This window comes from Chiloscyllium plagiosum, unplaced genomic scaffold, assembly GCF_037043375.1.
Source record: "Chiloscyllium plagiosum isolate Xiang-an unplaced genomic scaffold, Cpla_swu_hap1 HiC_scaffold_4, whole genome shotgun sequence".
NCBI lineage: Eukaryota > Metazoa > Chordata > Chondrichthyes > Orectolobiformes > Hemiscylliidae > Chiloscyllium > Chiloscyllium plagiosum.
The window spans coordinates 139,041,318-139,061,917 of NW_028270142.1; the positions used below are offsets into that span (position 1 = coordinate 139,041,318).

A 20,600-nucleotide genomic window follows, 5' to 3' on the forward strand; every position below is an offset into this window, starting at 1 on the left:
ATATAAGCTCGGAAGGGGGCGGGGGGGGGGTTGAGGCGCAGTGAGATACTGAGGAAAGAGGTCAATCTGAGACCGATACAGTTTAGAAAAGAAGTGAGTAAAAAGTCAGGGCAGGCAGGGACAAAGCAGAGAACAAGGTAGGACTGATACATTAAACTGCATTTATTTTAACACAAGAGGCCGAAAAGGGAAGGCAGATGAACTCAGATGGTCAGGTACATGGGACTGGGATATCAAAGCAATTACAGAAATGTGGTTCAGGGATGGACAGGACTGGCAGCTTAATGTTCCAGGATATAAATGCTATAGGAAGAACAGAAAGGCAGGCAAGAGATGAGGGGGAGTGGCATTTTTGATAAGGGATAGCATTACAGCTGTACTTAGGGAGGATATTCTCGGAAGTACATCCAGGGAAGTTATTTGGGTGGAACTGAAAAATAAGAAAGGGCTGATCACCTTATTGTGATTGTATCATAGAACCCCTAATAGTCGGCATGAAATTGAGAAACAAACTTGTAAGGATATTTCAGTTACCTGTAAGAATAATAGGGTAGTCATGGTAGGGGTTTTTAACTTTCCAAACATAGACTGGGACTGCCATAGTGTTAAAGGTTTAGATGGAGAGGAATTTCTTAAGTGTGTACAAGAAAAAATTCTGATTCAGTATGTGGGTGTACCTACGAGAGAAGGTGCAAAACCTGACCTACTCTTGCGAAATATGGCAAGGCAGGTGACTGAGGTGTCAGTGGGGGAGCACTTTGGGGCCAGCGACAATAATTCTATTCGTTTTAAAATCGTGATGGAAAAGGATAGACCAGATCTAAAAGTTGAAGTTCTAACTTGGAGAAAGGTCAATTTTCATGGTATTAGGCAAGAACTTTCAAAAGCTGATTAGGGGCAAATGTGCGCAGGTAAAGGGACAGTTGGAAAATGGGAACCCTTCAGAAATTAGATAATGAGAGTCCAGGGACAGTATATTCCTGTCAGGGTGAAAGGAAAGGCTGGTAGGTGCAGGGAATGCCTGATGACCAGAGAAATTGAGGGCTTGGTTAAGAAAAAGAAGGAAGCATATATCAGGTGTAGACAGGATACATCGAGTGAATCCTTAGAAGAGAATAAAGGCAGTAGGTGTATACTTAAGAGGGAAATCTGAAGGGCAAAAAAGGGACATGAGATAGCTTTGGCAAATACGGTTCAGGAGAATCCAAAGGGTTTTTACAATTACATTAAGACAAAAGAGTAACGAGAGAGAGAATAGGGCCCCTCAAAGATCAGCTAGGCAGTCTTTGTGTGGAGCCGCAATGCGGGAGATACTAAACGAGTATTTTGTATCAGTTTTTACTGTGGAGAAGGACATGGAATATATAGAATGTGGGGAAATAGATGGTGACTTCTTGAAAAATGTCCATTTTACAGAGGAGGAAGTGCTGGATGTCTTGAAAAGCAGAAAGGTTAATAAATCCTCAGAAGCTGATCAGGTGTACTCTGGAACAATGTGGGAAGCTAGGGAAGTGATTGCTGGGCCCCTTGCTGAGACATTTGTATCATCAATAGTCACAGGTGAGGTGCCAGAAGACTGGAGGTTGGCTAACGTGGTATTATTTAAGAAAGTGCTAAGGGTGAGCCAGGCAACTATAGACCAGTGAGCCTGACGAAGGTGGTCAAGTTGTTGGACGGAAGCCTGAGGGACAGGATTTACACGTATTTGGAAAGGCAAGGATTGATTAGGGATAGTCAACATGGCTTTGTGCGCGGGAAATCATGACTCACAAACTTAATTGAGTTTTTTGAAAAAGTAACAAAGAGGATTAGAGACATAGAGTCATAGAAATGTACAGCATTGAAACAGACCCTTCGGTCCAACTCGTCCATGCCGATCAGATAGCTCAACCCAATCTAGTCCCACCTGCCAGCACCCAGCCCATATCCCTCCAAACCCTTCCTATTCATATACACATCCAAATGCCTCTTAAATGTTGCAATTGTATCAGACTCCACCACATCCTCTGGCAGCTCTTTCCATACACATACTGCCCTCTGCATGAAAATGTTGCCCCATAGGTCTCTTTTATATCTTTCCCCTCCTACCCTAAACCTATGCCCTCTAGTTCTGGACTCTAGGGCATCTGGATGGGTATATGAATGGGAAGGGTTTGGAGGGAGATGGGCCAAGTGCTGGCAAATGGGACTAGATTGGGTTGGGATATCTGGTCGGCATAGACAAGTTGGACCGCAGAGTTTGTTTCTGTGCTGTACGTCTCTATGATTCTATGACTCTATGGTGGAAGAGGGTGTTATGGTGTTTTCAACCTAATAAGATGAACTCAAAGTACATTGACGCTTCCTTCAGTTGTGAAAGGAGGGTCGTAAATGCCATTCTTGTTTATTTACATTACAGTCTGTGGGTCTTGAACAGTGACAAACATGGAATTTGCTGAGACAACTTGCGAGTTTGAAATTGATTGCATAATTCAATGTCAAAATATGTGCGTGCGTGAGCAAGAGAGAGCGAGAGAGAGAAGCGGAGATCGGTCAGGGCTTGGAAGTTCTCAAATTTCCTCGTGATGCCCAAAAGGAACACATCATGCTTTGTTCCATGAAAAGCTGATTGAACAACTTTATCTTTTGTTTTTATCAGTCCACTTTCTGATCATCTTTACCAAGCAAGAAAGCCCAAACAAGTCTCCTTGCTGTCATCAACAAGTTAAAATGCAAATAAGTCCCAATGGCATCACTGAGTCCTGATCCACATTCTTAAAAAAAAGCTGCTTACCTTTAGAGGCATACAATCAGCCAGCCACAGTTACACTGTTTTGTCAAGTCAAACAAACTAGAATATCTACAAAGCCATTTTTGGATCAGTTCCTGGGATGCCTCAGCCTGTGACCTCAGTTGTCAGATAAAGCATATCTGTGTCACGCTTCCCAAAAACTGTACTAGCACTCTTTCCATTCTCTTCCTGCCTACTAACTACTCTGACATCCACAAGTCTCCATGCAAATTAATTTAAAAGGGAGCAACTCTATATTTCTATTCAATAAACAGCAGAAGAGAAGGAACAAAAAAGAAAGACATAGAGAAATACAGAAAATGCAATTAGAAAATATGTGAGGCAGCAAAAGAATGACAACTAATCTAAAAAGTGACAAAAATAATCTAAGTACAATATTAACAATAAAAACATGGGAATCAGGCAGAAAGTCAGAGTGAGGGTAAGAAACATATGTATATTTACTTTGTCTCCATGATCAATGTTATGAAAGAGCAACTAACATATTGTAACTGACAAAACAATTGAGGGACTCTGCTGATGTCATTAACCACAAAGCAGAGTGTGAATGGTTCATGAAACTTATCAGACCCTGAAATGATGTTATAGGCCGTGACTCACTGCAGCCGAACTTTTATTTATGTAATATGAAAACAGACACTTACTGGCAATAGCACACTCAGAGCAAAGGTAGCTTGGATCATTATTGGAATGGACTTTCTAGATGTGATTAATGTGCTATTTCTGATTCGGATACCCATCTACAAAAAATGTTATTTATTTTATTAAGACATTCCTGCACCTTGAGGTTTGCCATCAGTTAGCATGATTAAGCCAGCACTTGGACAGTGTGTAAAGTTGACAGTAAACGTCTTCAAGCGAAGCAAGCCATTTGAGAGGAAAATATCATGAACAGAGCTGTGTTTTCTACTATATAAAATTGTAAACTGCTTATTTGTTCTACCAATAGATCACTACTAAAACATAGCTCGCTTACAATCATCCTCGTGCACATTCTTCTGAATAAAACTTGTGCCAAAAGGTAAAACATCTGCTTCTCCTCAGTCCTAAGTGGATAGCTCAGATATGAACAGCAAATTCAGTTTTGGCAATCATATCACTTACCTGCAAGTTCTCAAACTCTCAGTGCTGGACTTGAAACTGGTCACATTAACCATGTGCATCTTGACCTAACTGAAACATATTGATGCAAGGATTCTACGATAGTGAGGCATCTTGCATTGTGGCTCAACATCTAGGCTGTTTTGCTCACTCTTCAGATTGAAAATATTTTACTCACAAATTGTTGGAAGTTGGCAATCGGGAGGCGAGGGGAACAATTCAACTGACGTTTTAGTGAACAATGGGACCAACAGTCTATCTCATTAACTACTGATACTTAAGGAAACTAAAAGAAACAGAAAAAAATGCAGAAACAAATGTGATCAATATAGAATCATACAGCACAGAAACAGACCATTCAGTCCAACCAGTCCATGCTGAAAGTAATCCCAAACTAAACTATTCCCACCTCCCTGCTCCTCACCATATCCTTCCAAACCTTTCCCATTCATATACTTACCAAATGTCTTTTAAACATTGTAATTGTACCCACATCCACCACTCAAGAAGTTCACTCCACATGTGAACCATCCTCTGTGTAAAACAATTTGCCCCTCACGTCTTTTTAAAATTTCCCTCCTCTCACCTTAAAAAGTGCCCCCTAGTCTCAAAATCCACCATCCTAGGGAAAAGACAACTACCATTAACACTCTCTATACCGCTCATAATTTAATAACCTTCTATCAAGTCGCCTCTCAACCTCCTACATTCCTACTTAGAGCAGAAAGAGAAAGAAAAGTTGAAATAAATCACAGGAAAAAGACAGAAAAAGAAAAATAAGAAAATATAAAAAATACAAAAATAATTGTGTTAAAATATCTAGGAACAATTTTCTACTTGAAAGAACGACACTCCAGTTTCACTTGTTCCCTTGCTGAGCAGACAAGTTGCATGCCATTGTAAGAATGCAACTTCTCTCACTAAATGGGGCCTTATATTGTTAAGTACTAGCTCTAACTTTCATTCACTTAGGACCAAGACTCATTCAGCCCCTTGAGCATAGTCCACTTTTCATTCAAATCATGGCTGATCTCAACTCCCTTTAACAGCCTTAGGTCAGTATTGCAAATCGCCTTTTATTATTTTTTTTTACTGCCTGCCCTTTCTTTCATTGCCATTTGCAACCTCCACTCACGTAAAGCACCCAAACTGAAATCAGTCAATAAAACCTTTATTGACTGTACAATATATGTCTCTGCCTTCCTTGTATCAATTATGAATAATTTTCAACAAAATGTCAAATATTTATTTGGTGATTTACACAGAAATAGACACAGAATTGTTACATTGCAGATGGAGCCCCATCCTATTGTGTCTGCACCAGTACTCCAAATGAACTTCATAACTCAGTGTTATTCTCCTACCTTTTCCATTTAACCCTGAATACTGCTTTGATTCAAGCAATTACCTCATACCCTCTTGGATGCCTCAATTGAAACAGCCTCCACCAAACTTCCAGTGCATTCCAGAACCCAACTACTCGCTATGTGAAAAAAATCTCTCACATAATGCTTCTTTCCTCGCAAATTACATTATATGTGTCCTTTGTTTCCAATCCTTTTACATGAGAAAACACCTTTTCCCTATGCAGTATGTTCAAGCCTACATGGTTTTTAAAACTTCTATCAAATCTCCTCTAAGCCATCTTCTCTCCAATCAAAACATGCCTGTCTTCTGCAATCTTTGTGAAAGTTTTCATCGATGGAACCATTCTCATAACATTCTCTCCAAATGATTCACATCTTTCCTATAGTGTGCTGCCCAGGACAGTATGCAATAATCTAACTGGTCTCTTCTACAAGTTCAGCGAACATCCTTGCTCCTGCATTCTACGTCCTTTTGAATAGAATCTACGATATTGTATGATTTAACTGTTCACTTCACCTGTCTGCCACCTTTAGTGGCTTATGCACATACACCCAGATCTCTTCATTTTCGCTTCACAGCATTTAAGTTAGCACTCTTCAGGGTAGCACCCTTCATTCAACCACCTCACCTCACTTCTTCTGTTTAAAAAGCTTACTCTTAATCTAAAATTAGACTTGTGATAGACTTAACAGTTAAAATCTCACTTGAACGTTAATTTTTAAAACTCATTAGACATCACTGGTTAGGCCAGCATTAATTGCCATTCCCTAGCTGACCTCGAGAAGGTGACCTTCTTGAAAGACTGCAGTCCATTGGGGTAGGTTGATTCACAGTACCATTAGGGATTTTCAGGATTTTGACCCAGCAATACTGAAGGAAGTGCAATATAATTCAAAATAAGGAAGGCGTGTAGCTTGAGAGAAATTGCAGGTGATGGCGTTCCCATGGATGTGAACCCCTTGTCCTTCGAGGTGATAGTGGTCTTGGGTTTGGAGGTTACTTGTGTGAACTTAAGTTTTATCAGTTGCCATAAGAACACATATCCCCAGTGTGCCTCAACCTCTAGATTACTAGTCGCAAAAGATTACCACTATTCCACTACCTCCCTAATCTATTTTGTTAATCTATAAAATTTTGATCTCATTGAATTTACTGCTTTGTTGTCTAAATGGTTTATGCTGTTGTTTGTACCTCATAAAAACTTCCCACTCACTTCGGGTAAGCTTATCAAGAATATCGTCCTATTCCTTTCTCTCATATTTATGCAGCTTCAGCTAGGATTCCTCAACTACTCCAAGTGATAGCAGGTTCCAATCTTTAACCAAGCTCTAGGTTAAGAAAATTCTCCTGAATTTCCCTTCAGATTCATTAGTGTTATTTTGATGAAAGGAAATCAAAAACAAAGGGTCATGTGGAAACAACATTTCAACATTGAGTCATAGAGATGTACAGCATGGAAACAAACCCTTTGGTCCAACCCATCCATGCCAACCAGATATCCCAACCCAATCTAGTCCCACTGCTAGCACCCGGCCCATATCCCTCCAAACCCTTCCTTTTCATATACCCATCCAAATGCCTTTTAAATGTTGCAATTGTACCAGTCTCCACCACTTCCTCTGGCAGCTCATTCCATACTCACATCACCCTCTGTGTGGAAAAAGTTGCCCCTTAGGTCTCTTTTGTATCTTTCCCCTCTCACCCTGAACCTATGCCCTCTAGTCTGGACTCCCCGACACCAGGGAAAAGACTTTGTCTATTTATCCTTTCCATGCCCCTCATAATTTTGCAAACCTCAGCCTCCAACGCTCCAGGGAGAACAACCCCAGCCTGTTCTGCCTCTCCCTATGGCTCAAATCCTCCAACCCTGGCAACATCCTTGTAAATCTTTTCTGAACCCTTTCAAGTTTCACAACATCATTGTGATAGGAAGGAGACCAAAACTGCATGGAATATTCCAACAGTGGCCTAACCAATGTCCGGTACAGCCGCAACATGACCTCCCAATTCCTGTACTCAATACTCTGACCAATAAAGGAAAGCATACCAAACACCATCTTCACTATCCTATTTACCTGCGACTCCATTTTCAAGGAGCTATGAACCTGCTCAAATCCTCAGTAGCAACCAGTAGTAAGTTAAGCCAATAACTTTAGTATGTGGAATTAATTAAAGGAATTGCAGAATAAAGAACATTTTTACTTTAAAGTAATAAAGAGTAAATTAATACAATTTGGTGTGATCCTTGAAACTTTGTCGACACTGTGCCAAGGGCTGAAAGAGGTTCAAGTCAAGAAACTGAGCAGACAAATCTAAACCCAAACAGCAGATAGAACCTACCTTCGTCCAGAATAGGCCGTGAAATAACAAAAGGAATCTCCTGCAGTGGTTCCATGTATTTGTGGCCCGCACTGATCACTTTTATCTGAGGTAAGCAGATGACCAAAGTCCCAGGCATATTCGCTTCAGTATGGTACCAATTCCTCACCGTCCCTGGGATGTCACCTGCCACGATGGTACTTGGAGATGGCAGGCTCTCATTTGGAAAGAATACACAACATGACTGAACCTCCAGCTGAAAGTGAAAAATATAGAAGTGCCATCATAAATCAAATAAGCACTGCTTTTAGTTGAATTTTATGAGTCACTATTGACTTCCACTCATATGTACTAAAAATGATATTGCATTGTTCTGCAGAACAAAAATGAGAAACGACATAACGTCTCTTTCAACAATAATGTTCGGTAAGAGCAATCAATCTCAAATCTCAAAATTACTAATCCTTTTACATATCAAATTCAAGATCAATGTGAATAAGTGGTTTGTACAGTCTCTGCAGAATAGTTTCCAAGTCAAGAAGAATACCTGTATCACCCATGTTTGGAATTCTCAACCCCAGATAGCTTTGGATGGTCAAGTGTTGGAATCTACCCAAAAATGAGAAGAACAGTTTTTTTGAATGCTAACGGAATTAAGGGATATGGTAAAAGGGTGGGAAATTGAAGTAGAAGATCAGTCCCAATTTTACTAAAGCATACAACACACTTGAGAAGCCACACAAACGACTGAATGGTTATCACAAGTTTGGAGCCTTGGGCTGGTTTCCAGTTGTCTAACAGGTGAGCAGAAAAGGGGGAAATGGCAAGGCACAACAGATAAAAAGTCAGCAGGAGTGAGAGAAAACACAATGAGTGAGAGGCAAGCAGGGTATAATGCATACCAAAAACATTTAATGGAAGCAAGGAGTTAGGAGATAGGCAAGAAACCAAGAAATGGAAAGTGTGAAGGAAAATTATTATAAAGGAGAACAGAAAAGATGAGGAGCACAATAAACAGAACAGAAGGATGACATTTGACCAACTGAAACTTCCCCAGAGCATTCCAGTTAGTCTTACTCCACTCTTTTGCATGTCTCCGCAAATTATTATGCTGCACTGACAACTCATTCCAATTTAATAATTCGGAAGCGTTGAAGACAACAGAGGCTCCAGTTGCTCTGTTCGTAAGATATCTAGTAACACTATTCAAAAGAAGTGCAAGAAGGTTCTGTGTCATGCCTGGGCTAATATTTATATCTCAAGTAACAACAGTAAAGCAGATTATCTGGTCACAGAGTTCTTGCTGTGTACAAATTGGCTGTCATTTACTTCACACTAAACGCTGACTACGAGATATCATGAGATTGTGAAAAAAAATCTGCAAATGCAACTTCTCTTCTTCTTTCAAAGTCAGAAATTAAAACTGCTTAAGGTGCATTCATTTATATGTTTATAAAGTCTGACTGTCTGAATGTGTGAAGAGACAAAGTAGTTTTGGGTGAGATGATGACCAATCAATCCATTCCTCTCATGCATTCTCTACCTTCCCTTTCCTTCCAAGTGAATTCTCAACAGCTACACCAACCTGCTCATTTATTTATTAGACCTACACAATAATTTTGAACAAAATTTCAATAAATATCAAGAATAGCTGGGCAGCAGAAGACTTAATCTGTGTATTGATGCCAGATGGTGCTGTTACTTCTTACAAGTGTAAAGTATAAATTACTTATGAGGTTTTTATGCTTTTCTCCCCATCAATTATTTATTCAATTATTTTTTAATGATCACTATTGAATACAAATCTATCAAAAACTAAAAGACTAATTGCTTTTAAGTAGTGTAGTTAAAATCTAATCTGATGGAAGTGATGGGTGGAGTGCCAACAGGTAGGATGCTTTCATCATGGACGACACTGATCTTCATGAGTGTTGTTGGAACTGCACTCATGCAAGACAGTAGAAATTATTCCACCCACACTCCTGACTTCAGTCTTGTAGATGGTGAGTTTGGGGTCTCAGCCAAGGAGTAATTTCCAGCTGGAACTGATATTCACAGGTGAGGTGGACTGACTGTGGTCCTGCCCATAGCATGTCCTTCCACCAAGACTACACTAGCTAAAAGTTGAAGAAAGTGAGCCTGTTGCTCTGATCTGGGTGGGCCAAACCTTTGTTAAAATGCATGCCTCAAGTCCCATTTACAAAGCAGGTGTATGATTAATGGCCTCCTCCAGAGCTCCCCAATATTGCAGATGCTAGTCTTCAACCAATTCAATTCACATGATACCAAGAAAAGGCTGGTGCCACTGAATACTGTAAAGGCTATGGGCCAAGAAAACATTCTGGCAAATACACTGAAGACTTATGCTCCAAAATTTGTTGTGCCCCTCGCCAAGCTGTTCCATGACAGCACAACACTGGCATCTACCCGACAAAGTGGGAAATTGCCTAGGTATGTCCTGTACAGAAAAAGCAGGGGAAATCCAACCTGGCCAATTACTGCCACATCAGTCTCCTCTCAATCATGAGTAAAGTGATGGAAGGTATCATCAACAGTGCTATCAGGCAGCACCTGCTCAGCGACATCCAGTTTGGGTTCTGTCAGGGCCACTCAGCTCCTGACATCATTACAGTCTTGGTTTAAACATGGACCAAAGGGCTGAATTCCAGAGGGGAGGTGAAAGTAACTGCCCTTGACATCAAGACCACATTTGTGCTATCAAGAACCCATGATAAAAGTGGAGACAATGTGAATCAGGCACAACCACTCCACTGGTTAGAGTCATACTTTGCATACAGGAAAATGGCTGTGATTATTGGAGGTCAGTTATCTCAGGACCAAGACACCCCATTGGAGTTCCTCAGAATAGTGCCTGAGATTGAAATATTTTTGGTTGCTTAATCGGTGATCTTTTCTCCATAAAGCTGAAACTGAGGATGCTTGTTGATGTGTGCATAATTTACAGCACCATTCAACTCCACAAACACCGAAGCAGTCCATATCTAAACTCAGCAAAACCTGGACAGTATCCAAATCTGAGGTGACAAGTGACAATTAACAATTGTGCCACACAAGCACCAGGCAATGACCTGGTGCATTACCTTCACTGAATCCTCCATGGGAGAATTTCAAAGTTGGGATAAAAGCAAACAAATATCAGCATTCTCCCTGAAGCCAATCCCTCCAGCTTCACAACCATGATAACGACTCGTCTGTTCCACCAGTCTGGGCACTGTATCTGATTGCCAAATAATTGACTCCAAAGCAGATCTCCTTTCCACAAACTAAAGGATACCACACAGTGTCAAGGAGTACAGAAAAATATTTCAAAGGGCATTAGGCCCACTGGAAAGGGACCAAATTGTTGTGTGTGGTGTCGGCATCAGCCCCAACAAGCCTCAACACATTCAGTGACGGACCTTGATAATCCCCCCCTTACTCCTTTATCTTGGCATCTGTCCTGAAAGCGCAATTTCTGTCAATAACCGACCAAGCAAACCATGCACACCAACCACTGCCTTGCTCTGCTACTGTTCATACTTATCTAACTTTCCATTCCAACTTCTGACTCCAATCTGGTACCTGCTGCCATTTTAAAAGCAAGTTCAGCCACAGGCTTGGATTGAAAACCAAGCACAGGAAACAAGACTGTTCTTGGAAGGCAGAAATGTAATATAACTGGCAAAATTGCAACAGCTAATTGTTCTTTCTCATTTTAAGCAGTGAGTCCAGAGAGTATTTGTGGACACCAAACTGAGATGAAGGTGGATTTTGTTAGAAGTTAAGAATTTTTTGTCTACATTGTTGACTTTGCACTTGCATGAGACCTAGAGTTCTTTTACAAGATGGTAGGATTAAGTTTTACATTCGTCATTTTATACGCCTGCAGATATAATACTATTTCACCCCCTCTTCAGGTTTCAGCCTAATCATGGAGACACCTACTGTGTATCATTGAAAGCTTAAATTTCCTCTTTTAAATATCTGAAGGGTTCACTCTAAGGTGCTCTGCAGGACAAGTAGCAGCTCCTGGGAGTTTATTGCAACTCTGAAGCCACATACATTGTGTTGCGTAAGATTATTTGGATGGTATGTCGAAAGCAGGTAGCTGATGGACAAGGTTCGGCTGTCTTCCATAAAAATTACTTTTATGTTTTCCATTAGTTGGTTCCTGTAAAATGGTAACATAACACAATTTCAAATGAGGACAAAAACAAGCTGATGGCTGACTGTAATAAATTGCAGCTGCAATGGCAACATGCAGAGCTGAAATACTCTTTCCATAAATACTGAGAGATGGAACAGGAACCTGCTCTGTCAAGGGAATGGTGTTTTAGAATCATTATGCCATGCCTTGCTCATTCTGGAAAAAATGTTATTAATCAACAAAAGAGATACTGGATGGATGATTAACTATAAATTGTTTATGCAGTAGATGCGTTGACAACTAAAGGATTACACAGATCTCAAACACAAACTGTTAACATGTGCTTACCATAGCATGAGCTGCATGACCTTTAGTACCACTTTTTCAAAAATAAAAGACACTGTTTGGGGACATTTGATGAAATACAGCACATCAGTATAGCAACTAGCTTTATTGTTGCAAATCTGCTGAAATTTAAACATCTGCGACATTACAAGAGAGTTTTAAATCCAAAACAAACAACCTTGGATCAATAAACGACTGATCAAAGGAATAATTAAGCTCTGCATATGCCTTAAATAGCATTATACAGAAACAATCAAAGTCTTTTAAATTAACAATCTATTTATTTTTTTAATTCAACTTCTATTTTTCAATAATGAATTCTTGTCAGTTTGTTTAAGCAACACTGTCCCAATAATAGCTTAAAAAAGGAACATTTACGATCTGCAAACCAGACTGGCGCATAATCAAAGCTTTCAGCATTATCACACACTAAGTCATTCAGCAAACGAAGATTCTGTGATTCAGAGTGCAGCTGAATACATTTAAGGGGGTTGCATTGTCAGGAATTTCCGGCTTGCTAGCCAAAAATTCCAGATATAAACAAACTGACCACTCAATAGTATCCAGGATGGCAATGCACTACTAGTTGCTTAAATCTTTTCAATATCTATTGCTGCCCAAACACTAAAACATACTTTTACAGTGGAGCAGAACTAAAGGAAATAAAACTTTTTGCAATTCAATTGCATTTGATTTTAAATATTGGCTGGTTAGATGATTACAAATGGTTGCAAGAAATACTCATTCAAAGTTTCTACATGAAGAATGCACAATTTAGATCCCTAAGAAATTGTACTCTTGGAAGAAACATGACAATTTCTTCAGTCATCTTGGATGGTGTTGCTCTGGCACCAGATGAGGTAATATAAAGTCAGAAACACAGTTGTTCACTATCAAAACTCGCATCTAGTTCGACCGTGTTTTTAACACTGGCGGAACCTGCTTCAGAGTCTCACTATTTAGATTACTGTCACAGTGAAAAGATTACTTCCCAAACAAAGATTTTGGATTTTTCCAGTTGGATCCTGAATCAAATCCCTTTCTCAAGGTTTGGGCACATAATCTAGGTCAATACTCCACTGTAGTGCTGAGGAAGCATGGCACTATCAGAGGAGTCATAGAGATATACAGTGTGGAAACAGAACCTACGGTCCAACCCGTCCATGCCAACCAGATATCCCAAACCAATCTAGTCCCACCTGCCAGCACCTGGTCCAAATCCCTCCAAACCCTTCCTATTCACATACCCATCCAAATGCCTCTTAAATGTTGGAATTGTACCAGCTTCCACCATTTCCTCTGGCAGTTCATTCCATACACGTACCACCCTGTGTGTGAAAAAGATGCCCCTTAGGTCCCTTTTATATATTTCCCTTCTCACCCGAAACCTATTATCTCTAGTTCTGGACTCCCCGAACCCAGGGAAAAGACTTTGTATTTTTATCCTATCCATGCCCCTCATAATTTTGTAAACCTCTATAAGATCATCGCTCAGCCTCCAACGCTCCAGGGAAAACAGCCCCAGCCTGTCATTAACACAGTGTTCAATGAGCCTCGAAAGCCTAATCAGGGAAATATCAAGAATCAAATGGTACTATCTGAAGAGTAGAGAAGTTCTCCAGTGTCCAGATCAACATAAGATACCTCAACCTGTTTTTGTCACATTGTTGGTTGTTTGCATTTCTGTGCTATATGTCGTCACATTTTCTACAACATTTCACAATTGTTTCATTGTTTGTCAAGGGTTTTGGGAGGTCCTGAACTAATGAAAGAGACTATAAAAATGTAAATTCTTCAATTTCTTTTGCATAATTCTAACCGTGTTGAAATGTCACACTCGCCTTAATAACCAAAAATCTTATATTATTAAGAAAAACTAAGGATAGCAAATTTCCTCCATTTAATTTCTCTTCCCCCATCATTTTCTCCTTTCAAAACTCCTTGTTATTTTAAAAGAAATCTTTCTGAACTTCCTGTAAATATGTGCAGGATGGATAACATCTTGAACAGGTCCTCAAATGCAGACTTAAATATGAGTATTTCCTTCAATCATTAATTTTTAATTCATACACACTTTAGACTTGGGCAAATCTTTGAAGTGGTGCATGTTGGGAGGACTAACAAGGCAAGGGAGTGCATAATGAATGGTAGAACGCTGGGTAGCACTGAAGATCAGCACGACCTTGGTGTACATGTCCTGAGGTCCTTGAGGATAACAGAATAGGGGATAGGGTGGTTAAGAAGGCATATTAAACCAAGGCACAGAATACAGGAGTTGAGAAGTTATGTTGGAGCTGCATAGAATATTGCCAACAGCTGAAGTACTGTGTGCAGTTCCAGTTACCACACAAACTGTACTGGAATGAGTGCACAGGAGACTCACCAGAATGTTACCATTGCCATTCACCATGACAGCTAAGAGGATAGTCTTCATAGGACAGGGTCAGGGGGAGGAGATCTGATTGAGGCCCACAAAATTATGAGAGGCATAGATAAGGTTGATGGAAATAAACGGTTTCCATTGTAGAAAATGTTAATTTCGCATCTGCATAGATTTTAGGTAAGGGACAGGGGATTTAGGAGGGACTTAAGGAGAAATTATGAGTATCTGAACCTCACTGCCTCAAAGAGGCAGGAAACATCACAACATATTAATAAGTATTCAGATGAACATTTGAAATCCCACAGCATGCAAGGCTATGAATCAAATGCTGTGAAACAGGATTAGATCAGTGCTTTATGACTGGCCCAGAGGTGGGACTGTAATACTCTATGGATTTTATGATAAGTGATGTAAGCTTTGCTGACAAGGCCAGCATTTAGTACCGATTCTTCAATGCCCTTGCAAAGCTGGTGGTGATCCAACTGCTTGAACCACTGCATTCTGTCTGGTGTACATACGATGCTATTAGAATGTTCCAGGATTTTAACTCAGTAACAGTGAAAGAACAATGATGCAGTTCCAAGTCAGGATGATGTGTGGCTTAGAGAAGGATTTGCAGGTGGTGATGTTCCCATGTATCTATTGCCCTTGTCCTTCCAAACGATAGTGGCCATCAGTTCAGAAGGTTCTAAGGAGCTCTAAGGAGCTAAGGTGTATCTCTGACTTCATGAAGGAAGTTCATTGAAGAAGCAACTGAAGATGGCTATATATGAGCTGTACACAAGTCACATTCTTGAAATCATTCTCACCACTGAATAATACATTTAGAGTCCACATTCTTAAGCCTGGAAATTAAATACAGAAATTAAATATGAGGAGACTGGTTCAGCAAAAATAAAATCTCACGGCTTCATACCAGGAAAGACTGTCCACGATCAAGGGATGGAACAAATCAGGCCAGTTCAGAAACTGGCTCAGTTCTAAGTGTGCTGGAATTTGGATACTCGGTCTCACTGTTTCTTCGAATACATTGAGATAATGGTATAAACATATGCCCAAGTTGTTGCTTTAAATCACCCAATTAACTTTCTTACACTTATACAAACAAGGTGCAACAGTAGGGTATTTGGCCCTGCTCTACCATTCAATAAGATCATGGTTGATCTGTTTGTATTCCCATCTGCCACCAATAATTTTCAAGTCCCTAGCCTAACAAGAACGTACCTATCTCTGCCTTAAGTATATTCAATTATACCGCCTTTGGAGGTAGAGAAGAAGGGTAAAGGTAGAGTAGGAGCAAAACCAGAAATTGCTGGTGAAACTCAGCAGGTCTTGCAGCATCTGTGGGAAGAAAATGGAGTTAACAGTGACTCTTCATCAAAAGGTACAATCGGATTAGAATCACCCCAAAGCTTTTTGGTCCGTTACTAATATCCCTGTAGTGTCATAGAGTCATAGAGATGTACAGCATGGAAACAGACCCTTCGGTCCAACATGTTCATGCCGACCAGATATTCCAACCCAATCTCGTCCCACCTGCCAGCACCCGGCCCATTTCCCTCCAAACCCTTCCTATTCATATACCCATCCAAATGCCTCTTAAATGTCGTAATTGTACCAACCTCCACCACTTCCTCTGGCAGCTCATTCCATACACGCACCAGCCTCTGTGTGAAAAAGTTGTCCCTTCGGTCTCTTTTATATCTTTCCCCTCTCACCCGAAACCTATGCCCTCTAATTCTGGACTCACCTACCCCAGAGAAAAGACTTTGTCTATTTATCCTATCCATGCCCCTCATGATTTTATAAACTTCTATAAGGTCACCCCTCAGCCTCCAACGCTCCAGGAAAAACAGCTCCAGCCTGTTCAGCCTCTCCCTGTAGCTCAGATCCTCCAACCCTGGCAACATCCTTGTAAATCTTTTCTGAATTCTTTCAAGTTTTACAACATCTTTCCGATAGAAAGGAGACCAGAATTGCACGCAATATTCCAACAGTGGCCTAATCAATGTCCTGTACACCCGCAACATGACCTCCCAACTTCTGTGTCCATTTGTCTCTGCCTGTGCCTCTAACAAATACCTAGGAATGTTGATTGACATTAAACCTGTTATTGTTGATATTTTCTTTTGTTTTAAAAAAGTTTGTTCACAGGATGTGGCATTGCTGGATAGACTAGCATTTATTGCCCATCTGTAATTTCCTGGAGATGGTGGTGATGAGATGCCTTCTTGAAATGCTGCATTCCTTCCAGTGTCCTTGGTCAGAGATGAAATGACGATACAATTCCAAGTGTGGACGATGTATTGCTTAGTGGTGTACATGTATCAAGCTAAAAGAATGTACCCAGAAAGTAGATGTCACTTTCATACGGTGCAATCATGCAGTGATGTCCAAAATAATGGCAATGGTATTGACATAAATAAAACCATAGCAAACTTTATTTCACTTCACAGCACATTTAGGCAAAAAGGATAATGGAACCTAGGCAGGTAGATAAAGAAATGAATTAGCCATGAGTGAGTAGGAATTCTTGCTCAATCAGCATTATTTTCTTCATGCCACCAGTAGAAAAGGATTAAAATCAAAATTAAAAGGTCTAAAATCAAACTTTGTTAAATGGAATCACTAAATTATCCCTTATTTCTACTAAAAATTAAACTGATAGAGTTATGCTGTTATAGAAATAGGAGAAATATCTTCACCAGCAGGCTTGTTCACAAGGTAACTGGAACTTTGTGAAGTTCAATTTCAAATCAATTTATCACTCTTTTCCTGTTCACAAATAGATTCTGGTTGCCGATTCAATGTCAGTAAGTTAAACAGTTCACGAAATATAAAATCAGGAGTTCAAATGTAAATAGAAAATCAAACCTATAACTGTAAATCATGTTATAATTCAACACACTGTTCATCAAGGGAAAGAGAATGAAGTAATATGCCAGTAACAGTGCTCATGCTGAGGGTCAGATTCTGTTCATGGAAACCATCTGTTTCAGTCCCTTCGAGCCACACCAAACACAAATGATCTTTTAAAAAAATATCCTATTCATTAATGCATCACAGCTGCAATGAGTGTTACTTCATTTTTCCATGGTAACGTCCTTTCTGTTTCAAGGATCTGATTTCAGTTTGGTAGCAACATATTCCTCCATCAATATTGAACACATTCATGTGCTAAATATTAAGAGTTATTGCACATTCCTGAAATAGAATCGTTTCGTTTTAATTAGGATTACATCAGAACTTGTAAATCCTCAATATATCATGTTCATAACTTTCTTTTTACACAATACAGTTTGAATTATTTCTACTAGCTGGTGGCTTAATCATACATTTCAGTTTTAATAGGAAGTTAATTTAATTTCAAGTAGAGTTTTAGAAATACTCTAAACTTTATTTAAAATTCCATTCCTTCATCAAAAATATATTACGCACTATAATCAAAATAACTGAGGGGGATAATCTGATTTCAAAAATTAGATCCCTGCTTTAACAACTGCACAGACACATTCTACAGTCCCAGATATTTCATAAATTCTAGCAAACTCCTCTTAACTGGTTCCAGCTACTGTAACACAACATGACAGGCACAACTGAAATATTGTTTGCTTTCACATAGAACAGGAATAATTTGTAAAATCATGAGAATCGCAAAATTAATGAATAGGTCCATCCTAAGAAAGTCATTTCAAATTTCTAAGGAAGAAATCTTTCCCCTATCTGATAAGTTACAAAATAAGGAATATTTAGGCTCAGGAAGATAAATGTAAAAGCTGAACTATGAAATACTAATGGTTATACTTGTTCTTCCCAAGTATTCAAAATCTGAACAGAATTTGTAGAATTTCCATTTTTCAGAACAGTATAATTATGCGCAACATATCTCACTTTAAACTGAAAAGTTAAAAAAAACATCAACTCTGCTTTAATGCCACTTTTTGCAATAAAGTAATTTTTTTATCACTCGACTTTTCTCCATTGCTATAAACTGTGTGTTTAAAATTGGCACTTGTAATTTGTGCTTATGAATTTTAGGTATGGCAGTTTAGTTAATAATTGGGCAAACACAGCCAGTAAGTACGTTTTGTGAAAGTGAGCTCATTGTATGATGAGAGGAAGTTCCTTACGAGTTTGATTGAAACCGCATGGAGTCCAAATTATATGCTGCAGTTACCTAACAGCACTGCTGTTGCTGCTGCTGCCAGCAATCCCATCAGCGGCTGTACAGTCAAGTAACTGAGCTGCGTCCACAGCCTCCAGAGGGTCCAAAGCCAATTTCAAGAGTTGGTGTCTGCTAACATCTCTGGAGGCAATGGCGTCCCTGGCAGCAATATAAACATTGCTACTGAAATGCAGAGAGGTCTTTCTATTTTCAGTTGCTGGCCAGAAAGGAAGTTAATCATTGCGCAAAAAGAACTGGCTGAATAGTCCACAGAAGTCCACAGGTTATTTCAAACAGCCAATTCAAGTTTTGTTCACGTGGCTGGATTGTGTCTGGAAATCATGAAATTCACTGAAACAAAGAAAAACTGAAGGAAAAAAAATCTTTCCTTTCCACAGCTGGATAGGTTAACACTGGTCTTCAGTTTTTCAGAAAAAAGAAATGCCACATCTGAAGTAATGATAAATATCTGCCAAAAACTTCAAACCAACTCTCAGTGTCACTAATCCAACTTTCCCTAAAGCTTAACCCAAAATTGGATTTTCTTAACATCAGGTGATAAGTCACACAGAAACTAGCACTGCCACTATTGGAAATAAATTGTCCATTTGGACAAGTTGCATGTCCATGACAGTGCAAAGGAGATATTAGGACAGTTGAGAATTTTGGTACAAATTTGCTCAATGTTGTCATCACAAATGCTCAACTCAAACAGATGGCTTTATTTTATGACCCCCTGAAGGCAGAAACACTCAGAAGTCCAGTGAGTGGACAACCTGCCATCAAAACACCCTTCTGCAAACTGCTTGAAATGTTACAGAATAGGTATGGGTGAATGAGACCTGTTGAGGCCCTTAAACAGGCAATTAATGGTCACTTTAGGGTATTATACCACCACTGTCTGTATTTTACTCTTGGTGGAGAAAGAAACACCACTTGAGAAGTTCACCCTGGTAATTAATTAGGGAGAATTTCTTTTCAGGCCCATTAATTCCATCACAGGACTCTCACCCACACTCGTTCAAACACTCCAGCAAGGTCTTTACCTCTGAAACAGTCCATGTGGCCTCTGAAACCTGGCTCTGCCCTCAAGTTACACGAGTTCCTCAATACTGGAGACTGTCTGTGCATCTAATGAACCACCTTTCAGCTGGCACTAGACAGAGCTGTTAATCTGACTGGCCACCATGCTTTAAACTCCTCCCTCTGAACAAAGACTGAAAGCATTCTCTTGTAGCAATTAATGCTGTTAAGCTGCATTACTAAATAAGAGATCTCCTTTCAAACATGGGCACAAGGAGAAATATTTTTCTCTCAGAGGGTCATCAAATGTGGAATTCTCTTCCCCAAAAAGCACTGGAAGCTGGGTCATTGAAGTTATTCAAGGTCAGTGAGATGGATTACTGATAAACGAAAGAGTCAAGGATTGCAGGAAGCAGACAGCAAAATGGAGCTGAGACTATAACAGCCATGATCTTATTCAATCCTGGAGCGCACACAAGTGGCCTAATGTCCTATTCGTGCTCCTAAATTGCTATATTTTGCTTTTTGGTGGTGTTACTTCAAAGATAATCGCTGAAGGACTCTAAGGACTCAATTGCTCTTCTTCACATACTGCCATGGGATCTTTAACATACATCCAGGAGGGTACATGGGGCCCCAATTACTGTCTAATTCTGAAATCAGCACCATTGACAGGACCGCACTAATACATCCAGGATATATTATGATCACTACTCTAACAATCAAGAAAAGCAGCACTGGCATCCCAGAGAGAGCAGTAAAGCCAGTTCACCAACAAACTCAGAATACCATTATCCTATAATTGTTATATAATTACTGGTAAGGAAATGAATGTATCAGCAAGAATATAAAGCATGAAAAATGTTTAGTACATACTGTTGCATGATGAAATTTCTCCTAAGAAACTTTTCCTGCTATTATTCACATATCACCAAATAATAGTTCCATCCAGTTTCTA

The 20,600-nt window shown here is 39.7% G+C and overlaps 1 protein-coding gene across 4 annotated transcripts in view; it reads right to left on the minus strand.

Moving 5' to 3' along the window:
* vps13b (vacuolar protein sorting 13 homolog B) overlaps positions 1–20,600 on the minus strand; it is a 977,967-nt gene that overhangs the window by 405,681 nt on the left and 551,686 nt on the right. For all 4 annotated transcript variants that reach the window (XR_015757055.1, XM_043687669.2, XM_043687667.2 and 1 more), the window contains exon 23: positions 7,601–7,835. Coding sequence is in view for 3 of the 4 variants with exons in the window: in XM_043687669.2 (XP_043543604.2) it covers positions 7,601–7,835 (235 nt within the window). In the remaining variant the exon portion in view is untranslated. The remainder of the gene's footprint in view (positions 1–7,600; positions 7,836–20,600) is intronic.